This window comes from Sipha flava, unplaced genomic scaffold (genome assembly GCF_003268045.1).
Source record: "Sipha flava isolate LNK unplaced genomic scaffold, YSA_version1 50_pilon_pilon, whole genome shotgun sequence".
Lineage (NCBI taxonomy): Eukaryota > Metazoa > Arthropoda > Insecta > Hemiptera > Aphididae > Sipha > Sipha flava.
In genome coordinates this window covers 1,080,207-1,105,594 of record NW_020273428.1, presented here as the reverse complement: position 1 = coordinate 1,105,594, position 25,388 = coordinate 1,080,207, and the positions used below count along the sequence as shown (strand labels likewise).

General features: G+C 29.4%; 1 protein-coding gene across 3 annotated transcripts in view; it reads left to right on the top strand.

Annotated features, from left to right (window-relative positions):
* The window catches only part of LOC112690521 (neuropeptide SIFamide receptor-like), a 43,304-nt gene that overhangs the window by 12,425 nt on the left and 5,491 nt on the right, over window positions 1-25,388 (top strand). The window contains exons 2-3 of one of the 3 annotated variants that reach the window (XM_025564549.1): window positions 8,218-8,513; window positions 11,617-12,505. In XM_025564549.1, the coding sequence (XP_025420334.1) occupies window positions 8,218-8,513; window positions 11,617-12,407 (1,087 nt within the window). In that variant the 3' untranslated portion in view covers window positions 12,408-12,505. Of the gene's footprint in view, window positions 1-8,010; window positions 8,104-8,217; window positions 8,514-11,616; window positions 12,506-25,388 lie in introns of those variants that run through there. The other 2 variants (XM_025564548.1, XM_025564547.1) reach the window with 2 other exon arrangements.

Sequence of the window (25,388 nt, the reverse complement as noted above, 5' to 3'; positions counted from 1 at the left end):
ATTAATTAATTAAATTAAACAACCTATACTGATATTATTACATATTATTGATATTACATTAATTGCAATCATTCCAAGTCATGTCTAGAAGTTTGTAAAATCTTACGAATTTGGTTTAATTTTTTTCATAGAATATTTTTTTTTAATTTGGTTATTAATAATGAATTTTAAAGTTATAATAATTCTTGTATTTTTAGTCACTTAACAATTTTTAGAGCTAGGAGGGCTAAGACTTGTACTTAATATTTCTGAGGGGGCTAAGTCCCCTCGAGCTCTGCCCTCCGATTTCCGCCTATGCCACAAACACAAACACAGAATACAAAATAGATTATTTTTTGTCGCATGCGATATGCCCGCACTAACTAGGAGTAGGACATAGTGTTATTATTTTTAATTTTATAGATATTACAATTTATAAGCTTCATACACATTTAAAATAACTCCCTCTTCCCCGAAAATAAATCGTAGTTACACTATTGCTTGAAAATAACATAACGATTGTCTGATCTAATAAACTGTTACACAGTTGTATAAGAAATTGATATTTTATTACATAGGTAAGTAGCAAAAAATATAAATATTTCATTAGTAAAGGGAGGGCTCAGCCTCCTCACCAACCTCCACCAATAAAAAATAATATTTTTCCTTGACTACTTAAAACTCGTATTAACCAAAATTAACCCCAATAATAACGGTTATTAACACCCAAACGTTTGTTTAAATGTTTTATTGTGGTGTTTGAACACCCGAAACCCGAAAAAATTATTCGGGTGCAAAGCCTTGGTATTTTTATTAAAACTTGAGTAGCTTATACATCACCCTGTGACTCTTTGACAACAAGAACACTTTAGTATGTTGATAATGCATATACAAATACAATACTGGACAACTTTAAACATGACTGTTTGCTTCTCCAATTAATTTTTTTTTTAATATGTCAACTTTTCAATAAAATTTAAAAAGACACATTATTTTCATTTAAAAAAAATGTATATGCACTACTTATTTAGTCGTGTAAAAATAAAATATTTAAATTTTTTTTTCGCTCCAGAAAAAAGATTGGATATACCTTTGAACTTTTAAGAATCATTTGAAATTCAAATTAATTTTTTAATAATAACTTTATTATAAATTCTTAAGCCAACGATCTCTTATTATTTTTTTTTTTTTTTTTTTTGCTGTTTAATAATAATTATATTATACATATATTTGCGTTCATTTAGTAAGACAGATTATTAAAAATAAATCAATTTAATTTTGTAGTAAATATTGTAATGCAATTAAAAAAACAATCGCATTAAATAGTCTGTGGAAAATATTTTTTATAATTCTTTGTTACGTTTTTTTCTTAACTTTTAAATATTTTATTTTATTTGTGAATTATTTCAATAAAAATCTTGCAAAGCGTTAAAAAGAAAATTGTTTTAAATATTTAAATGTCTATTCTTTATAGTTAAAGCATTGTTCTCGGTAGTTAAACATAATAATTACATTTTTAAGTATGCGATCATGAAAATTTACATTGAATATTTTTATCAAAAAGAAAAGTTATGGAAACTGAAATATTTAGAATGATTATACAAATGTATTTATTTAAAAGTCACTATAAAAGCCACTCTGACTACTGTATTTCTTTTTACTATTGGAATTCAATAATAATTTTACTGCACCATCACTTTGTTATCGTTATGAATATCTTCTTATATTATTAAAATCGTCTCAAGTAGATGGAGCGTGATTTATACTCAAACTGTAATAATATAATTATTAATTATAGTTTTTTTTTTCTGTCAGAAACTCAAAATTTATTTTATTTTTTATTATAGGTTTCAATAATAAACTATTTTTTTTACCCATTACATGCTTACAATGATGCTAATATTTTTTCTTTAGCGAAGCGAATTAAAGATATTATGCGTAGAATAAAAAACTAGTTTATAGTAAAAAGTATAACTATTCCCTGACTGTGATCTTTAATGGTAATCATTCTCAAATTCTTATAAAATATATTGAGTTTAACAGTCATATTTGCAGTGTTGAGAACAGATAATTCAAAATTTATCTAGATAAAAATGAAAAATAATATGTCTATATTCATCTAGATAAAGATAAATGATAATTTCATTTTTATCTAGATAAAAAAAAAGAAATTTTCAAAAAATGTTATTTTTTGTTCAATATTTCATATTTGTAATAATATCTATAAAGGCTCAATTATAATCATTATTATCAATAGGTAACTAGGTGGGTAATGTTTATTGTAGTAATGTAGTGTACCATTAAGCAGTATTTATATATAATGTACAATATTTAATGATAGTTAATCGCTAAAATGCTACACAAAAAAAAAAAAAAAAATGAAAATTACCCTGTACGTATCAGGATGAATACAGAATACATAAAAAATTATTTTAAGTTAATAATATTGTTTTCCATATTATATTAATTTGATGATTTTCATTATTTTATAAGTAGTTTACGGGTTTCAAGGGTGAAATAATGACTATTCAGCGTATGAGTGATATGTGTATACTAAAATAAAATACATACTATATTTGGAACTTCCATGGAAAAATAAGAAATTAAGTTTAAAAATACTATAAATATTTTCCTCACATGAAAATAGAAACAAAATTTCATACCAAGAAATAATAATTACTTCTTAATAATACATGAATTATGATTACGAGTACAAAATCTATATGTATAAAAAAAAGTTATGTTATTTACAGAATTTATAATTCAAGAACCACTGGACCAATTTTGATGATCTCTGATTTGTTGGATTCGTCTCCGTACAAGAATAAAAATAACTCTAATCTTGGCAAGAATACAGACAATTATCTAGATAAATAAAAATTTTATCTTAGAATCTTAGATAAGTAATTAGATAACTTAACGTTATTTATCTAGATAAGATAAAAGATGACAAAAAATCTATCTAGATAATTTATCTAGATAAGTCCCAACACTGCATATTTGTAAGGCTTTAGTCAATATTTATTAATCAACATTTTAATACATGTTTAAAGTAGGTACATATTTCGATGAATCATACATTTTTCTAAATAAATATTGATACATTTAATATACGTTCATGTTTATTTGTGGATATGTGTATGTGCGTTCTTATGTGAAGCGAGAGTTCAATAGTAGGTGTTTCTAATAACTAATGGTTAATAAAGACACTGTCAATACTCCTTCAAAATTCACTTCAAAGACTATGATGATTGTACAAAGCAGTCTTAGTGAGTAATATGATTACGGAATGATTCAATTAATTTACTCCTGCAAATCGTCGAAAATAATGTACTCACTTGCAGGTGATTTTTTTTTATTTATTACTATAATTTCCACCTCATATTAAATCCATCAAGTAAAGAGATCTACATTTTAAATCAAATAAATTCTGTTGAAAAACATCGTTGGCTTCATAGTAATAATATTAAAGAATTTTATGCTTTTAGAAATAACTAATATAGGACCTACTAAGAGCAATGTATTCGAATTCAGTTCGTATTGTTACTCGATCATATTTAAATAATTGTAATAACCAGTGACCCATTTTGTATTTTATCAATGAAATACTTATTTATTTAGCAGATCAGCACTTATAGCAATGAGTCGAAATAGATTATCATTTATTGATGAAAGTAATTTTTGTAAACCAAAATATAGCAATCTTTAGTTACTGAAAGTGATTTAACGAAATGGATTTTTTTCATAACTTTCTGTGATATTGTACTATAACCACCTTAGGGGTCGATTATAAGGGTTTCCAGTAACAAATATTAGATAAATATACTCACTATATACAACATACACATTTTTCAAATTATTTAGAACCTAACTAAACAATATTAAAAAAAATTGTCTAACCACGTGCTATTTGAAAAATGGACGTATTTCATACTTCAAAAAAATATTTTAATATTTTTCGTATCGTGGTTATTTAAAACCATTCGAAATTATTTAATATTGTATATAATCCCTGTTAATAATGAAATATTAAAATGTGATTTTTTTAAAATTAAATAGCATTTGATTAAACCAAGAGATAATAATTATTCATTATTATTATTATTAATTTACTTATTAATTTATTATTAAATATATTATTATTATACATCACTATTATTCATTCTGAAAAACGTTTGCTTAAAATTCTTTATGCTAACTATTCAGTGCCGCAATAGCCGGGTGTGTTTTGTGTGTCAGACACATGGGCCCCAACCTATAATAGAGCCCAATGATAATATTTAAATAATATATAGAAAGCAAGAAAATAAAACCATTTTGAAATAATAATTAATGGAGATTGGACAATAATTGATTTATCTGGTTTTGTACACATTATCATACATTATTAAAATTTTTTTGCAGCCTGTATAATCAAAATTCAAAATACTTTGGTTACAATTGATTAAAGCAGTGGTTCTCAAACTGTGCTCCACTAAGTCTTAGGGCTCCATGAGAGAAGTCTATAGGCTCCGTGGGCATATCTTAATTAATTAAATTTAAATATTATTATATTTTTTAACTATTGAGGAAAAAACACTGGTATGATTACCTGAATCGCGCAACAAAGTTTACATTTTAGTAACACCCATTTACAATTAAAACTTCTGATAAAATTTGGTTATTTTGACTTCATTCCTTGGCTAGCATTTTCACAAAATTAAATTAAGTCAATTTATCAATACAACGTAAAATTACCTCAATTTTCACACAAAAAAACAAAATCCAAACTTTTATAAAAAAAAAAATTAAAATTTGAACTGTGTTTTTCTCAATATGAAATATTGATAATTATTGTCTCGAATATGAATTCCTGATTTTCGAGGCTCCGTACATTTTTTTGAGAACAAAAGGACTCCACGAACAAAAAAAGTTTGAGAACTACTGAATTAAAGGTACGGTTTCTCTGTAGAGTCCGGATGCGGAGGGGGAGGCATTAATTTTATTTACACATGGACCAAATTTGGTGTAGTTGCGGCACTGTACCTATGCATTGTTTAATTTTATAAAATCAATGAACTAATCCATGTTTTAGAAAGAACACGTCATGTATTAAACAGTTCAAGAGGTGATAAACCACATATATATTTAAATTTAACCATTAAAATCACAAATAGAATAACAAAAAGATTATAACAATATAATACATTTATTTTCTTCATTATTTTCCCCTTAATCGTTCTTTGCATTAAAATCAATTGTTTTGAATTTTTCAAGCTTGAGATAATGAAAAATGAAAAACATTTACAAATTACCTCTTAATTGAGACAAATTATTAAATTCTCTCTAGGACTAATTACCATTTAACGACCGTTTGCTTAAAATATCCTGAAATTGTTTCCGGGTCACAAACTTTTCGAAACACTTAAGCGTTAGCCTTTTTTTTTCATACTAGACTCAAATTATTCTTTTACTTATCGGTAACTTTAAAAATTCTGATTCTGTCTTCTATATTTTCTATATATTATTGAAAAATTGTAACAAATTAAATAAAAAAAAATTATCCACGAAGATTTAAAATGTCGAACATTTAATACGCATAACATATTTTATTAATACGGATAACAAATTATATTATTTTTACTGTGAAATCGATAGTCAAACATTACGTTTCAACTTTACGAATCTGTTAATAAAATGTATCATCAAGGGTTAATGTTTATTGTATTGAACGTATAATTTCATTTAAATTTAAAATATAAACCATTTCAAGTTCCATCTAGAAACTAATTTTGTTTGATCTTTTATTTTAACTAAAAAGTGTTTGTCCGGTCCACATAAAATAATTCACAAATATCTACGGTGAACTAAGATAAATTGCTTATCGTTTAAATCTTGACACGTTTTCTCATATGAAAATCTAGGTCAGGGTAACACAGATTTTCAGATATATTTCACGTCTAACTTTGGTATAAAATATTTTTGTATTGGCACCATTATTTCGAAACTTATTTTTATATTATCCATTTGCTATTTTATAATATAAAAATATGAGTAGGTACAATGAAATTATACTCTCAAGATTGTATTGTAGTAAATATTTCATTATTTTTATCACTATTTTAGCATAATATAATATTATAATCTACCATGGGCAATATTTTTTTAACTTGCATCACTAAGTTTTCAATATGTATTATCTATTATATGTACATATTTAAAAATGTATGGATTTTGTCTTAAAAAGTTAACTTATAAAAAAAAATAGTTTAGTCAACTTAGTATACTAGTTTCGGGTAAAATAAATCCTGTCACTTGTTTTGTTTTATACACTTCATCGTCTATACTTTTGCAAAGTATATAAACGTAGTTTTATATTGAAAACGTATAAATAACTACGGAACGTTGTTATTTATAAGACACCTGATTTATTCGATATAAGCTTCTTTTTATTTATTTATTTATTTTTTTTTTTAATTGCGCGAGATAACATATTTCCCATCAAATACAATTTTGTTCTACTAAAATAGTAACCTAATTTATCACTGTAAAGGTCAAATAAAAAAATAAATAAATAAATAATTGAAATTCAGTGAGAATCGATATACGTGAGTAAGTACTTTGTGTTCTTAAATTAAATTTTAATACCATTTTATTGTTTACTTTCTTAAACCATTGACTCGATAAAAACTTTATACTTTAAAAAGTTAAAACTGGAGTAAGAACATATACAATCTAACCGACTCAGAGCTTAAGATCTCCATAAGTAATATTATTATCTACTTGTTTATAAATTGTTAATCAATGGACTCATTACGTTTCACGCGGATAGTTTTTAAAATTCTTGAGATAAGAAAAAAATCAAATCACAAACAAGTTAATATTTGTTTATGTGATATGAATTATAGTAATCGAAAAAAGTTTTCAATACCCTAGAGTAAGCCACTTATTTCTTTTTAAATTTGTACACACATATATATATTCACTACACCACGATGTAAGTTACGTATGGTACATATAGCAACGGTCTGTGTATTGAATTTATGCATTTGTTAATCCAAAACTTTAATAATACACGTAATGAAATAATGTTCTTTATTGTTTGAAACAGCGGTTCTTAAACTGGGCTTCGCGAGTACTTTCTAAGAGCATCGCGGTCTAAAATTAATAACAAATAGTTTAAAATGTATAGAATTCTTCTTTTTTTATTGTGAAAACTTTATAACAAATAATGTTATATTTTTATTGTACATTCGGACATTCTGATTTTAACCTTAAAATATGTTTATGCAATTCTTATAATTGTAATAACAATAATTTTTATATATTTATTTTTTAAGTTTAAAAATGCATTAATTTGTAATTAAATTAAATCTTAGTAAAATTAATAAAATTGGTTATCAATGAGTATTCTTTCTCTTCTTTATATTTTGAGAATAGTTTTATATTTTTAAATCGAATCAAGACACATCGACTATTTCAATGAAAGTATTCATTCAAATTTGGAACATTTTCTTTAAAAAAAGTAACGAGTCGATAGCAAACGTATTGCTTTCTCAAAGATTAATGTCATTACACGTGGTATACAAGTAATTTGAAAACTGACAAAAAGTAACTTCTCCAACGACACCATCTCCAACTTCCCTAACTTCTTCAAAAACAACTACAAAACAAAAATGTATTTAACAAAGTTATCCTTTTTTTTTTTCAAATAACATGTGTACATTGATCAGTATTCTTTGCAAACACGTGTATTTATTAAAACTACCGTTCGCACCAAAATTTTCAAATTAATACGTGACAAAATTATTTTTTTTTTTTTTATTAGAAAAGATAAAATATACAATCTGCAGTAAATATATACAATAGGTAATTTTGATGGTTTTTTATTTGTACAAGGCTTGATGTCATGATAGAAGAGAGTGCCCAGTGACACTACTTCAAACTTGATATGATTGGTGGATATTTAGTTTTAATGATGATTATTATTATTTTTTTTTTTTTTTAACTAAAAATGAAAAATTATAATTAATTTTATAACATTTATACAGTCAAAGACAATGATATCGTCTAAAGGTCCTGCTGATGTATAATGGCGTACTATCAATAGCATTAACATTCGTCGAGACGACTAAAACGATAACGGTTAGATTAATGTTTGGTTATCCGGTTTATGTTGCCTTTGTCCAAACGTGCTAGGCGTTTGAAGAAAGAAAAAAAAATTAAAAAATTTAAAAAATACCGCGTTTGCGTACGCAGGGACACGGGTGGCGACAACCGGAGCAACGTGTTGTGGGAGTACGGGCTGGATGGCTGGCCATGGCAGGAGTACCAGATGAAATATTCAGCCGAGGTGACCGTGCTGTTTTGCATCGCGTACTCGGCCGTGTTCCTGGTGGGTTTCGTGGGCAACACGTCCGTGGTGCTGGTGGTGTACAAGAACGTGAGGATGCAGTCGTCACCCACCAACATATTCATCGTCAACCTGGCCGTAGCCGACTTGCTGGTCATCGTTGTGTGCGTGCCATTCACCCTGATCGGCAGCATCACGCAAGGTGAGACAATTTATCAGACAGTTTATACTTATATTCATACAATAACATGGCATTTCGTCGGCATACGTGGCAAACTTCGAAATTTTCGATTTTTTTTTTTCCTATCAGTAAGGTTCAATAAAAATAAAATCAATGCATTTTAAGTACAACGATTTTCAGTGTTTCTCGATTCACGCCCTCAAGGCTTTACAACTTATCATACCCTTGCCTCTAGGCGTGATAAACAATTTCCTTCCTCATGTGGTTATCCTTCCTCAGCGTCTCTCGATTTGCTCCACCTGGTCTTCTAGTCCTTTAGGCAGTGGACGTTTATGAACAACATATTTTAAGACCCATCCCATGTCTTTCATAAAAATACCGCTTTTAAAATGCTTTAAAATGTCATACGTTTTGGATTCATTTTTTTAGATATGTATATTTTGCGATTTTTACAATATAAATAAAAATATAAATGCATATTTCAATACGATACAAGGCATTTAATATACGTATTAACACCTGTATAAGATTAGTGGTACCAAATTTCAACATGGTCCATGATTTATAGGCGTATTCAAAACCCTTTCGGCACGCCACAGCCACTATAGGCATTTGACCTCTAAATTGGCCTGGATCCGGTACCAGTAAAGTAATGCGATATTTAACGAGGGACGCGAGGACAGGTGTAAATCGCATACTCTTTGAATCGTGGTCGATCAGGTCCGTTTCACCAGCACTGTAACTTTTGATTCTTAATACCAAACCTTGATGGTATCTTGTACATTTTTTGTAAAATTTTGTACAACACCCCAACACGATAAAACCCGATTTTATCATGTGTGTGCTAGAGAAACGTTTTATTAATGATAATCCCTAGAAATGCGGCGCGCAATGACTAAAATGTATATTTAATTAAGAATAATAATTGTTGATTATTAATTTGACCACAGACACGGATCCAAAGTAATTATTAGGACGGGGGGGTTAAAATTGTGGACATTACGTAATAAGTAAAACTCAATAATTCTATAATATTTTAAGTATTACCGTTTACCAAAAATATTTCTTAACACTGTAAAGGAATAAACTTTAAACCAAAAATTTAAAAAAAAAAATAGGTAATTACATTAAAAAGATAACTTCCTATTTAAAAACAATAAAAATTATTAAATATGAAATTAAATTAAAAATTATAGAGTGAAATTAAATTTTCTTTTGGTTTTTGAAAACATGTTAATACATAGTTGTTATAGAAAAATATAATTTTTATAATTGCTTGATATACAATACTAGATTTGAGGGAGGACGCAGAGGATTGAGACGAAGTATCTCAACTAATTTTCAGAAATGTTAGCGGTCCCCCATTATTATTAGGTTATAATTATTATAAAATTTATGGAATAGTAAGATAAAAATGTTTCATAAAAATCTTAAATGATTTCGAAGTCATTTTTGTAAGATTATTTACAAAAGACTTAATTAATCAGACCTTTTTTTATAAACATTGATTTAATCTAGCAAGAGTTATTCAAATATAATCATAAGATTACACAAAAATGTATGATGAATTATTTTATTTTTTCTCTTAATTTTTAAGCTAATTTGGTATCAAATAAGCAATTATTTAACATGTACACGAACAAATATCATGATTAAAATTTTATAATTTTGTTAAGTATAAAATTTTTTTTTTTATATTTGCAGTAATGTAATTATCAAATATTATAAATATATTTAAGTAAAAAAAATCACTATTATGACTGATTATTTATTATGTTCTATTATAAATTAATTAATATCAATAACATACAAAAATGTATTATTTGAATTACGTGCGTTTGTAATCGTCTAAATCTTAATGAGTCTTAAAAGCTAAAAGATTATATTTTCTGAATGCGTGGAAAATAAGTTATGGAAACCAAGTGCCAAATTGTTAAAAAAAGCTCTATCAGTATTTTTCTTACTATAACTAAAGTTGTATTAAAATAATTTCAAAAATGTATTAGGTAATATACCTATATTCCTAATACACTATAGGTTTTTTATTTTAAATCTAAATCTCTTTCGAAAATTTCAATTTAGTTTTCATTGTTTCTGCCTTTACTACAGTACTGGTTTTTATGGCCACTCTAAAAACATACATACACCACATATACAGTGTTGAAGAACGCTTATCCTCTTAAATGCATGTCCTTTTCTTCGGGTAACTATTATAGTGTGTAGATATTTCTAATTCACAATATTCTGAGTGATTGTGGCTTGATCTTTTATTTAAAATGTCTTGAGACCCATATTACGTTAAAATACTCCATTTCCACCCACAGTTATTTATTGTATGATAATAAATATATTGAATAGATTTAAAAATGAAAAAAGAATCTAATGATAATGTATTCAATACATTTTATATATTTTATTTAAACTAATAAATATTTTTCAGAACAATTTTTATGATATATCACATTTTCACTACAAGTTATTGGTTACTTTTATGTTTCTTTTTCTATTATTAAAAAGAAAGATAAGCTACAACATCTAAGGTTGTTAGTCTTGGATACACGTTATATTGATATAGGAATTGTAACAATGTCCGCTATAAGAATTAACACCCTCAAGGCACTTGCACATACCTCATGGGGAGCTAACTCACTTTCCCTCAAACAGATCTACAAATCCCTCATACTATCCAAGCTTGAATACGGTTCCTTCCTCTTCATAAATGCCAAACTATCACATCTCAAAATCATTGAAACGATACACAATTCCGGATTAAGGTTAGTTTCTGGAGCATTCAGATCCAGTCCCACCTCCAGCTTATATAACATCACCAATACCCCTCCAATACACCTAATAAGAAAAAAAAATACTATGCTCTTTTATATAAGGCTAATCCAAAATAATATCAAGACACACCGAATCATCAAAGACGAACTTCTACATATATCCATCGACCCATCCGGAGTCATTAAACACGAAAACCTAATAGTCCCCCCATGGATCTTAAACATAGATGTAAATCTTTCAATATCAGACCTACCCAAAAGCAAAACTCTACCAAAAACGTATAACAGTGAACTACAATCATTGCTCGAAGACTACAAAGAATACACAATTTTTTTCACAGATGGGTCGAAAACGGACGAAGGAGTAGGAGCCTCTGTGATATACAAAGAGAGTAAAATAATGATCAAGATTCCTAACTCATGTACAATTTTTTCTGCTGAAGCCATTACAATTTCTCACTCACTCGATATCATTGAACAAAATAAAATAACTAAATCCATCATACTCAGTGACTCTCTAAGCACCTTAACCAACATTCAAAACTATCTTCAACCTAACGACATTAGCAGAAAGATCCAAAATCAAATATCGTCTTTAGAACTCCAATCTCAATCAATCACTATGATTTGGATCCCAAGCCATGTTGGAATCCAAGGAAATGAATTAGCAGACACATACGCCAAACAAGCCATTACCTCTCCTGATGCACATCAAATTAATATCCATACCCTACAAGACAGCAAAAACATAATTAACAAATTTATAACAAATCAATGGCAACAGATATGGCAAACAATGCACACCAAACTTAATGAGATAACACCGTCAATATATCCATGGCCAGTTACATCTTTACCTCGTAGGCAAGAAGTAATCCTCAACAGATTAAGAATTGGCCACACATGGTTGACCCACGGACACCTCATGAACAGAACGGTTCCTGCTCTATGCCCTACCTGTGAAGTAACTCTCACAGTCAAACACGTAATTTGCAACTGCCTAAAATACAGAGACATCAAGGACAGTCTAGAAATATCCGACAACCTCCAGCAAGCACTAAGTCCAGACCCAGAAAATGTTTACAAAATTTTTAAATTTTTAAAATTAACAAAAATGTACAATTTAATTTAATATAACTCTTTATGTATTCAGTTGTACCTCCCTTTAACATGTAAATATAACTTTAGATTAAAAAGCCAATAACCATTGTAGTTGTGGCTTCATCAATAAAAAAAAAAAAAAAAAAATTATTTACAATATTTATTTTGATAAGAAAATCTATTTAATTAAAGAGCAATCGCCCATTCAAGCAATAAGTGTTATTCAAATAATTTGAAATTCTGTTATCTCTGTGTATCTGTAATCAATTAATTTGTGAAACGTATTCGTTAAAAAAATAAACATAATTAGCAAATCAAGGCAAATGTGTACATTTAAATTAAAAACGTGTTTTATTATATCGAAACACCTTCGATACCATTGTTCAAATATCGTTATCGATGAAATCGTTAAACGTAATTTATATTATGTAGTATGAAAGTGTTTGGAGTCCTCGTTTGTGTGGTTTCCTTTTAATTTGTAGGTAATATACTTTATATTAAAAATGACAAACGATCGTGAGTATTCGCCACAAATGACCGAATATAGTAAGTCTATATTATACGAGATTGTGAATGGGAAAATGACATATTTCGCCGGCCGGACTTGGACGGACAAATTCATTTCGGGAGTGTTTTTTCCGAAAGATAAACCCTATGGAATGGTCGATTAATCTTTTATGTATGTTTTAGAAGAATTTATAACACCGTGGTTTTACTTAAAAATAGTTTAATCCACTGCACAAACTGCTTCTTGCATATGATTTATTTATTCGTCAATTAGCATGTCGGTGATACAAGTACAAGATTATTTATTTTAATTTTTTTAACTGAGGTCAATTTTTCTAATTCGCTTAGCGAAGATCTTACGGAACGTATAGTTGCGATCAATCAATTTCTGCAGCTTTACATCGATTAAGAAAATATTATTCAATACATTTTTCAAATCGTGAAAATGTAATGCTTATTTTTTTGGCATAATTAATGAACAATTGCAGTTACTGTGAATATATTACAAAGATTAAATATTTTACACAGATGCAAGAAAAAAGACACTAAATACAAACCTGAAAACCTGAAAATTATTAGTAAAACAATTTTGGGAACCATGCTCTGGTCCCTACGGACAATATTTTTACATTAAAATGATGTAATGATTAGGTAACAAAAGAGCGTCTTTGTTGTGGAACCTTAGAATATCTCGGATAGCTATCCCAAAACATATTGATACTATGGTGGTTCAAAATTATATCTACAGAAAAAATATGTGTACTGGCCTGTAACAAAACTACAAATTTATCATAGAAACTCATCGAACCTTGTTGCTAGGTAATATATGACAATCAAAAGTTTTTGTGGCCTAGGAATGGTATAGGACGATACAGCAAGGTTAGGATTCAAAAATTTGGTCGACTTATGGAAGAATTCCGCCAATGTTATTTTACACCTGAAGTCGATAGAGAGTAATCGACTCATTAGGACCGACATTTATGTTCGAGATAAAGTTGAACCTGAAATCGCTACCTCCGAAATTGGCATAGATCTTGTCATCTGCAATGATTTCTTTAATCACAAATATTGTAATCCCAAGTTTACTCTTTTATTAGTAACTTTTGTTGTTTAAATTACTATTTCTTTTACTTTTCAGAGTTTTAACCTATTGTTATAAATATTTTTTTGTTGTTTCTTTCAGATACAGATTTCTAATACTTATTGTTACTAATAATAATTAACTTTTTTGTTTTTTTTCTCTTCACAGTTTTATCCACGCTTTATACATTTTCGTTATTTCTACTAGATTTTTTTACTACCGAATTGTTCTTCCTATTTTCAATAAAATTATTTTTTAATTTTTCTCCTTATGTGGAGGTTTCTTGACATTTATATTATTTCTAACACCTTAAATTTTTTCGAAATACAGAAATTTATTTCTTTTGAGATGTTATAAACTAACATTTTGTTATGATTTTTCATTTTTTTAGTTTTTTCTTCCTATATGCAATTTTTATCTATTTGTTTAATAATATATAGGGAACGGATTTATATGTAAATACATATTTTTATTAAAACGAGATATTTCAGATTCGATAAGAAATGTTCATGATTTAAATCATTCCTATTAAAATGATGATACTTGTATTTTACATATTTTTATATATTTTGGTATAATTATATATATATATATATATATATATGTATAACTAATAAATTATTTTTATTAAACAATAAAATATATGTATGAGGGATTTTTTTTTTAATTTCGGAGATATTTTATTAAACTAAAATAATTTTACTAATATTTTATAAAAAAAATTGTAGAAAATATGAAAATTGCAAGTATCAATTATAAATACCTCAAAAAAAGTCTTTTGCAAATTATATCGTCTAATTATTTTTCGAGTTAGGATAAAAACGAAAAAATTCGATAGTGTGAAAAATTAGTATGCTATAAATAAAGCATTTTTTTTAATTGTTTGTCAAATTTTTTACAGTTATTAAGAAAACTTGAGGATTCGTTAAATTCCTCAAACTAGATAACATTTGGTATCCGAAACCTTCTACGATTGTGATAACAGAAATGTTTCTGGTCATAATCGCATACACAGACACGAAAAAAAAGCATCGTGGTAAAACCAATACATTTTTGATTTCACTCAGTAATCCAATACGATGGAAAAACTAACAACGTTGTTTTTAAGAAATATATTATTCATATTATGTGATCCATTCAAAATAAGATTTCAAGGTGAATTAGTGAATATTGAATAAAATCGGAAATACAGAACAGGTAATAGATGATTTATTTTTGTTAAATAATAAATTGTACTTGCATGTTTCTGATAAAAGAAATAATAAAAAATAACTTATTGTTTTCTAATACTTAAACGCGTGGTACGGATGAGAAGGGGTGAAAAAAAAAAGAAGAATTTATAAGATAAACTCGCAAAAAACATGGAATTTACAGTGTTCGCGCGCGCCAACAAACTTCTCCGCGCACCGAAAACAAAATGTAGTAAAATCCGTTTACAAGACGACGCCCGTGAACAGTAATATACAATATCTCAACGGAAACAGGTTTTGTTTTAACAGCCGTGATTAATGGGCGCATAGCGTTTTTATTATGTAAAGCAATCTACCTACAAACTACGGGCGCGGCGTACGAAATTCAAACATCACGTCATATTTTCTTGTCACGGAAAAATATGACATGTTTCGCGCGGCATTCGTTCTCTCGGGCTAACCGCTGTTCTCTTCACCCGTGCGGTGACATGAAATCCCACCATGGGGTGTTTTCGGCGTTTTCAATTGTTTCCCAGGGAAAATTGCAATTTGTGCAAAAACGCATCGCGGCGGACAATATTTCGTTTTTCTTCGGCGTTTACAGCACAAAAGAAGAAAAAACTATCAAGACTCGTACGCATTGTCCGTCTTTGCCTACCGCGGCGATGTGACCGCATACGCGCGGTCGTGTAACGGCCAAGAGCCAGAAAACGGGACAATGCGTACCAGAAACCTAGACGGTTCGCATTGACTAGTAAAAAATTATGATTTACGGAGAACGGATAATTTTGTGAAACCTAACGCATGCATTCGATGCATTTTATCGTTATTCGATTTTCGATGAACGAAAATCTAGCTCGCTAGCACGTCGATATTTTGCTTGCTGCACATCAGTAAGACGCATAAAAATTTTAAAATCTTGCCCGTTAATGATGATTATAATACAAAAGAGAGACGAAGGTCCTGAGTAAGGTGAGAAGTAAAATGGTACAAGGATGGGTGAATGGTATTAATATGTTGGTATTTTAAACTTTAAACCAATGTACAATTGCTCTTGAAAAAACCATTATTTTTTTTTTTTTAAATCAATAATATATATGTATGAAAACATTAAATTATATTTTCCAGACGGGTTGTCCATCCAAAATTATCTTATCAAAATTTTCGAAAGAAAAGCTCAGAAATCATAAACATTTCTTCTGATATATTTTAGAAATGATACCTTCTTCGGTAAACGGTTATATAAACAAAAAGTAAAATTCTATTTTTATAATTATTATTTTTTGATATACAATAAAAACGAAAATTTTATTTCATCGATAACTAGTATGCTATAAATGTCTTCTTGTAATTTTTCGTCAGTTTTTCACAATTATTAAGAAGACTGCTGAAAAATTAAAAAAATGACAAAATAGAACCCATTTTCTAACTTATAATTTTGTGATGATTAGAAAAATTCTTCTTGTAGAAAATGTGTATATGGACATAAAAATAAAAACACAAACATACACATGCACACATCACGAAAAACCATTCCTCGTTTTATTCGGAATCTGTAGAACTGTAACGATCTCTACGACGTCTACGATTGTGCACTTGAAGAAATGAAAAACAGTTTAGATGCATAGGTATGAAGAAGAAAGTACAATAATGAAATGGCAGATGGGCGTTCAAATAATACGTATATATATACGGTGTGCACGTATATACATTTAAGGACACGATCCTAGCCGCACGGCAATCATTTATTCAACGACTTAGCCTGGAACATGCGTGCGTGTGCATTACCAGTCATATTATTATTATTTTTATAATTATTATTATTACTATTATTATTATTATTATTATCACTACACCATTATATTATAATATATATATATATATATATATATATACGCGGAACGGAGCTCCACTTGACCGGAACTCGACCGAGAACACTATATATAATATGTATATTATATAGGCTTAAACTTTATGCACCCCATCGTGCGAACGTAAAAACTGGGTCGGGCACACGTATAATAATAGTATACACACAAGTGCACAAATGGAGCTCCTTCCCTCGATTCTTTTCTGTACCCGGCGCTCTTCCTCCTTCGATTCGAGATATCTTTCCGTACGCGGTTTTTCCTTTTTGTTTCCAGACCGTTTTCTCATTATACGCTAATGTACAAGTGTGTGAATATGCAAGTGTATGTGTGTACGTGTGAGCATACGAGTAGTATTCTGAAAATAATACGGATACACAGTTCTTCTCTACCCGTTTGAAACCGACTTACGATACGTGGACGTGATTTTCATTACAGTATAATGAGGGATATGAGTACACAAAATATATTTATATATACTGAACTATATTACATGTTATTGTAGCCAGTTTAGGTGGTTTCCCGAACCACAGTGTCGTTGTCATAGCATACAATATAATAACGTTCCTCCATATATATATGTATAAGCATTAACTTCGAACGAAACAATTACACAGTAAAACTATCTTGTAACAGAACTGATCAAGAAAAATTCCTTTTCCCGTTATAGAGGTGCTTTTTTTTTTGGTTATTGGGGGACGGGAAAAAAAAGTTTAAAAACCTCAAAATAGTTAGAGGTAAAATTTTGGAGATATATAAATCCGAAAAATAATTTTTAATATTTGTTTATTTTCGATAATGAAAAATTAAATTTTCAAGCTCCTCTTGTTAATACCAACCACTCAGTATTTAAGACAATGGTTAAAGATTTTAGGAGCTCTACAAGCATGACTTTACCATTATTAAATCTTTTATTTCCGCGTTACAGGTGACCCATTTTAAGAAAATAATACTATATTATATATATTAAAGTAATATTTTGTATTCGAAAACTTTTATTTTCTTACTTATACAGCGCTTTTAGTTTTCGTTGAAACGATAATTTGGTTTTATTTCTGTTTGACTGAGTTTTCGCTATTAAGAAGTCATTTTTGAATGTATTTAAAACAATATCATGGTTATTTCCTATTAATAGATTTTACTTTACACGTTTACAAAAACATTGATGGCTGTTTGCTACGTGTGTAATATTAAATTATATGAGTAACGTCAGTGCCCACACATTTCATAGTAAACTGATAAAAATATGTACCGAAAACAAACGTTTTAATGGATACGTTATCCATATCTGCGCACGGTTTAAGAACGAAAAAATAAAACGACTTTTGAAACGTAATGCCGTCGTGCGTACGTACACCACCCGAAAACTCCGTGTAAATGTTATATTTATTTTCCTCACGTATGAACGCATACGCGTGGCCGTACATACATTTTCCACAGTCGCGTTAACGGACATTCTTTTTGCATTCACATCGGTCAACCGTGCGAAGTTGTTTTTTAACAAATTTCGTGTATACGATATATATTTTAATCCGATTTTCGCAAGTTTCCGCAAGCTTGGTGTTTCGATTTGATAGATTGCGAAAAACTATTTTTTACGCTGTACACGCGACGGGCCTTAACTTGCTTAAAATCTAAAACGCATACATGTATTTTCAGTACACGCAACAGATACGTGCGCGAGTGGAGGCGAAACTACTGTCCAAACTTAATAAACAGTGTTTGGCCTGGATCAGCCTTCTTCGACATTTTTTCTTTTTGTTTAGATCTTATAAGACTTTTTAAATGCAAGTCGAAACGTGATTTTTTGATTGCCTGTTGATGGTAAGATTTTCTTGCTAACAAAATTGGATTCAAGATTATTTACATATTAACATTAATATTATGAAATGAATTACTAATGCACATTGCGATAATTTTTCAAATTACGATTTAATATTTTAGTACGTAGGGTATTTAACATTATAATTAACGTGTAACGAACATAAACTTGTTGTTTTATTCGATGTTTGAAATAATTTTAATTCGTTCACGCATAGGAACGTCATTAATTAGGGCCAAATGGTTTCTGCGTGGTACGTGCAAATTAGCAAGGTGTGAGCCACGGACAAAACGAATTATGAATTTACATAGACAGTGACATGCGGCACCATTAAAATAATTAATGGATTTCGGTTGATGTAATTTTAGAGAAATGATTACGGTTTGCAGTTAAACATGTTTAAGAAACAATACAGTCGCAGTACACACGTGATCGTGTAAAATCTTGAACAATCTTTTCTCCGAACAACTTGGAAAACAATATATTTTTTCCATCCGTTGCACATTATGTTGACGCTTGTGAAGTTTAATTTAGGTCATACGATATATTTACGTGATTTTACCGCATACATGTATTCTCGCAGTGATTTTTACCTTGCAAATTTCTCTTGAACAATGACTGATCACTTCGATTAAAATATGTATACACTATCTACTTTAAAAAAATATATAAATTAACTAATAAAATGAAAATACATTGAAACTCAAAATGTTATTACTAAAGTAATAACAGTGACATAGTTTTCTTGAAATTCTCTACAATTGTCATTTAAAAATGTTCGTATTATATATGTATTATATATGTCATTTTAATAAAAAATACATTTTATATACTTTTATGTATGTATATCAAGTTGAGAATATGTTTAAGAGTGTATGTTAAATATGAGTTTGTGTAGGAATTCCATTCCCTCAAGGAAATTATTATTTCATTGTGCAGATTTTTTCTGGATATCAGCTTATAACATTTTTACTTTCTCTTCATAATAATATATATATAGTTAATAACAGTCAAAAAAACAGTCATAATAATATATACACTAAATATGTTGTTTAAATTATTGCGGCGTAATTTTAGCCCGTAATCATTAAACGATAAAACGTTTTATCAACGCCCCAAAAATCGATACACGGAATCCGGATCAAATCGAGTTTCATACAATTTGCGAATGAACTTTAGTAAACTCGCCTGAAGTTTTGAAGATAATTGACCAATTAAATGGATAAAAAAATATTTACAAAATTGTAATAATAACATTAAATTAAATTATCACCACGTGAACAGACAAATTTTCTCAATGTATTCATTCATTTATTAAACGAAATTTGTTCATATTCAATCGTGATTTTTTGTCTTTTTACATACCTGATGATTTCAATTCGAAATCGATTGTCCTTTACAAAATATAATAAGAATCCAAGCTAAGCATTTATTTTATTCATTGAATATAATAAAATATTACACATAATATTTGAATACGTAAAATATATCGTTTAGTGTTTGTATATAATATTTAAATATATTTCAATACTATCTGATATTGTTAAACGTCATGAACTTACTGGTTATAATTTTTACTTATCCGTTTATAAATCACGAAATCAGAATGGAAATTATGGAAATTCTAAGCACAAATATAATATTATAGCCACCGTAAGACAACGTAAAAATGAATGCGAACAAATCAAATCCACTTCCACTTGATCAGTGTCAGCAATTTGCGACAATGCATCGAGACAGAAACTTTAACGTTTTCCAATAGAACAGTACAAGTTGAAAAAAATGTCTCAGAGAGAAAAACCGAAGCACGACAATGAAAAGGTGTCGGGGTTTGCGGAATAAATATAAATCGAAATGTGTTTAGATTAAGAAACAATCTCGCTCGAATGGTGAATAAAGTATGCACTCGGTTCTTTGTGTTTTAATACCCTCGAGTACAATTTTTATGGCGTCGGTGATCATAACGCGTAGCGAACCTACGGACGGACAAGATGCGTCGGCCACATTTTACGAGTACCAATACATACATAGGTAGTTATTATTATTTATTTTTTATCTCAACAAACGCGTAAAAGGTTTCAATAGCTCGTCGATGGCGAATACAACATAATAATACACACGTGCACATAAAATAATGTCCCGTCGATTTAATCCGATTGACCGATTTCTGTACTCCGCGGTTATGGAACGGTAAAAATATAATAAAAACGTTTTTATAGAATCACGTTTAACACACTCGGGTATTTTTAAACCGTTTTGCGAAAACCATTTTCCCATGATATTACGTACACTTTGGCTCGCCTTGTTCTCGTTATATACAGTTGTAGACTGTCGATAATTTAGGAACCGAGTTAAAAATTCAATTTGTAGAGGTTTTCAGTTCAACGTGAGAAATAATTCGAATCAATGAGAGTTGAACATTTATTATTTATTGGAGGTACATATATTATAAGAGAACATACAAATATTTATACAATATTTATAAATACATGTAAAAATAATGCAATAAATAAATATAAATCATTATATTATTAATTTAAGGACAGAAAATAATATTAAACCATTGCCGTCGTTTCTTTACGACACTAAAACTACAAGTATTCGAATTGCAGAATGTCTAAAACCTCTATACATTCATTTATGCATCAACTGCTATTTCTCAATATAAAATCTTTGTTCATTTACATCGTAGACATATTTGGTAAGTAAAACGAAATTTATATAAATTTCCCATATTCTCGCTACACTATACTTGTATTATGTTAGAATTAAAAATATTGTTCAACCCGTCTGGCCTACATAAAAAAATGTTAAATCGACACCGTTTGTAAGCAACGCATAACTTTTTAGTCCCCACTTCTAATTTATAATGTAGTATTATAGCTATATACCTAAGACCTCATCAGAACATTCACACTTGATAATATTACCCATTTACTTTAGAATGCATTAGCCGTCGTACGAAACGTGGAAATTTGAAAAAATACAGTTTACTCAGTTAAATATTAACCGTGATTGACTCGGTTGCGTTTTGAACCGTGTTTGGGGTATTCGTACACTGGATGCCACGGTGAATATGGGTCACTGTGGTAAACTACAATCTTCGAAAGTTTTATTCGAGATTCTGCTTCATTTTGATATATTGGTTTGGGTAACAATCAGTTAGAAATGGCTTTATTTTTATTGTCAATGTGTCTCAACAAGTGTCAATTAATATTGAATTTATTTAGAATAATATTATCAGTGGTATTTTTTATTTGTTTTCCATTCATAGATTTATTATGTCCTTATAGATATACTATAGCCATTTTATTAATTTTACAAAAAAAAAATATCGAAATCAATGCAAACAATGATTTTTATCCATTACATCTCAATTTACACGGTGACACGACTATACAATACCTTGTTAATTTTTTTTATATTTATGAAGTTCTCATGTTTTATTAGACCTTTATATTTAAAGTGGAAAACATATTAAAAAAATAATAACATTTCCATAACAATTTGTAAATAGGTATAAGCTATACTGTTAGAAAATATCACTGATGATAGTTTATATTTTTAAATTCATGGCAGCTATTACTTATTGTATACATGCATTTTATATTTTAATGTTTATGTATATATTCATATTTATATAATTTCAAGCATGATGGTACACTTAAAAATATAAATGTGAACATCGAAATATAAATGAATGTTATTTATGAATAAGATTCATAAGTTTATAGTTTGAAAACTAATATAGAACGAAACATAATACTATAGAAGATAAATTAAAAATCCTAATTACTCTTCCGGAAAAAATAGTACCGCAAATTACTCGTTTTCTCGTTTTAACACCAACCGATGTTTTATGCATGTTAGCATTAAAAAGCGTATAATTTATATTAAATCTTTTCTTTTATGAAATTAAAACCGTTATATGGCGTGCTAAAATAACCAACAAAAAAATAAGATAAACAGAGGGGCTAACAAATGTATTTAATACTAATGATTTATTATCAGCAAACGCGTTATATAGTGACTCAACATTTTTATTCGTGTTAATTTTTCATAATATTACTTCAGTATATACTGAAATAAGTATCAGAAAATATCAGGATAATCATTTGCTATTCACAAATGTATGAATAAAAACATACGTACACATTTGGTGAGATAAATAATAATGTTTTTGAAAATATGTTTCACACACAAGAACATACGCGCTCGCACACACATCCACATATTTTCTGATACGTTATAAAATATGTAGAGCTACCGTGAATAGTGTTTCCACTGCGTATTTGAAGGCGTCAAGTTTATTTTTTTCAAAAATCTATTAAATTATACACAAATGTGATATAAATATAAATACAGTCTTGTTTTATTTACAAAAGAGAAACTATACTACATTACTCACCAAACTATATTTCATCGAAAACTGTCGTATATTACACGTACGTGATATCTGGCCATAATCCACCAGTAGCTTTAAACTTCGAAGGACCGAAATCCTCATCTTTACACCAAATCAAACCGTTGTGCTCGATACATCAAATAAAAGCAATAATTTATAAACATTTATATTTATTGCGTTTGATTTCGGGATGGCTTCGAAAAATATTACTCGCTGTCATACAAAAACATATATATAAAACTTAAATGTTTAGCTCGTTCAGAAGAGGCGCGTGCATCGGTGATTTACGATTGTGTACGCTTTTTACCTGGCACTTAAAAACATTACGATTACGTGCAAAAATGAGTGAATCGTTGCCAAGACTACATCAAAAGATTTTGGATATCTAGGAAAGTTTTTTCGCCTTGCCATTTACATGGCTTTTTGAACAGACGAAATATACTTATCTACAATACTTGTACCTAAATGTATAAGTAATTCTTTACAAAATGTATCAAATATATAAGCGATAATTTTATAAAATAAGTTATTTTAAAAATGTTCACGGCTGGGAACAACGATAAAATTGCCCTAAATTTGGGTAGGTAGACCGTATGCAATCATAACAGTGAAAAATATCCATACGCAATCGCAATCATAATCATTTGTGTACAAAAAGCAAGTAAACTGCACAAATCATATGTAGTACACGCCTCTTATTTTCAGTAATTTATTTGAAGAACGCACACAGGAATGGGCGTGCGCTATTTTCCATGACTGTCAACACAATGCATGTATCGCCTCGTCTAATTGTCATCAACATTGCACCTTTACACGTGCCGGTACAACGGCGCTTCTAAAATCCAGTCACACACGACTCAGATTTAATTGGCTCCCCCTAAACACGTGTTTCATAAACTAATTTATCATAGAACAGACGCAATATCATAAATATCTGTCTGCTTAAAAGACGGAAGCCTAACAAGTGTTCCGTTTCAATACGAGCCGGTCGCTCTGCGTAACCGTAGGAGAAAGTTTTCAGCCAGACCACGTGCGGATCGTTCATGGTTTCGTCTTACACATGGTCTGCCGGCTGCCACCGCTTTCTGATTGTTACCGATATTATCATTCCGGCGCAGAAACACACCCGAGGGGAATAAAAATAATAACAACCATAATATTACACCGAGTGACTGTGTCTACGCAAACAACGACCGACGAACACGCGAAATCGATACAAAGCAACGATAATCATGATCATAATACCAACGGTGATAATTTTATTTCGTATACGGCTGTTTCCGACCGAGTAACGATGTCGTTATTATTACGTATAAAATTCGCGTGTGCGCGGCACTGCTTGTCCGGTGTAAAGTTTACGTTTTCGATTGCGTTTATTGTTTTCGCATTCGACAGAATAATAATCGTATATGTCTTCCTTGAAGCAACCGTAAGACCATAAAACTAACCGCCAGCACCACCTACGTTATTACTATGAAAATTATTATTATTATTGCTGTTCGTAGTACGTGCTCGCGCGTTCGTTATCGGATATTCAACGCACGAACGTAGCTAAATTGCCTATGCGTTACGCCGTGTTACTGCATAAAATCGACCAACAATCACGGTTTTTTGAGTTCTGTTTGAAAAGACGGCGGACGAATGTTTTATCATCATCATCGTCGTCATCGTCATTGTTATTGCCATCGTTAACAAGCAACCGCGAGCTCAATTGATCCCGTGGCTGCCACCGTTAGTTTAGGATAACATTTTCCCTCCGCACTTGTCGACTCGAAGCTTAAAACGGCAAAAAAAAAAAGTAGAGGAAAGACAACGATCCCTAGTGCGTTTTAAGCGTCCCACGTACGTATCCGTACAACAACTGATCATAGGCATAGTATATATTTATTCATATTATCACGCATAATATTAAGTGTCGGATAATTAATAGAAAATGCTCAAGTTTGTTAATATTTGTAAGACACTGGTCCTCGAAACTATCGGTTACGGTTGTTGTTAACGTGATATATTCGTAGTGGTGAAATAGATAAAATTTTATTTTTATTTTTTTTAAATTCTATTATAAATTTATAACAAATTATTAATCATTTATGTGGATGATTATTAGTAGCTAGACAGTTTTAGTGCGTTCTAGTGAAC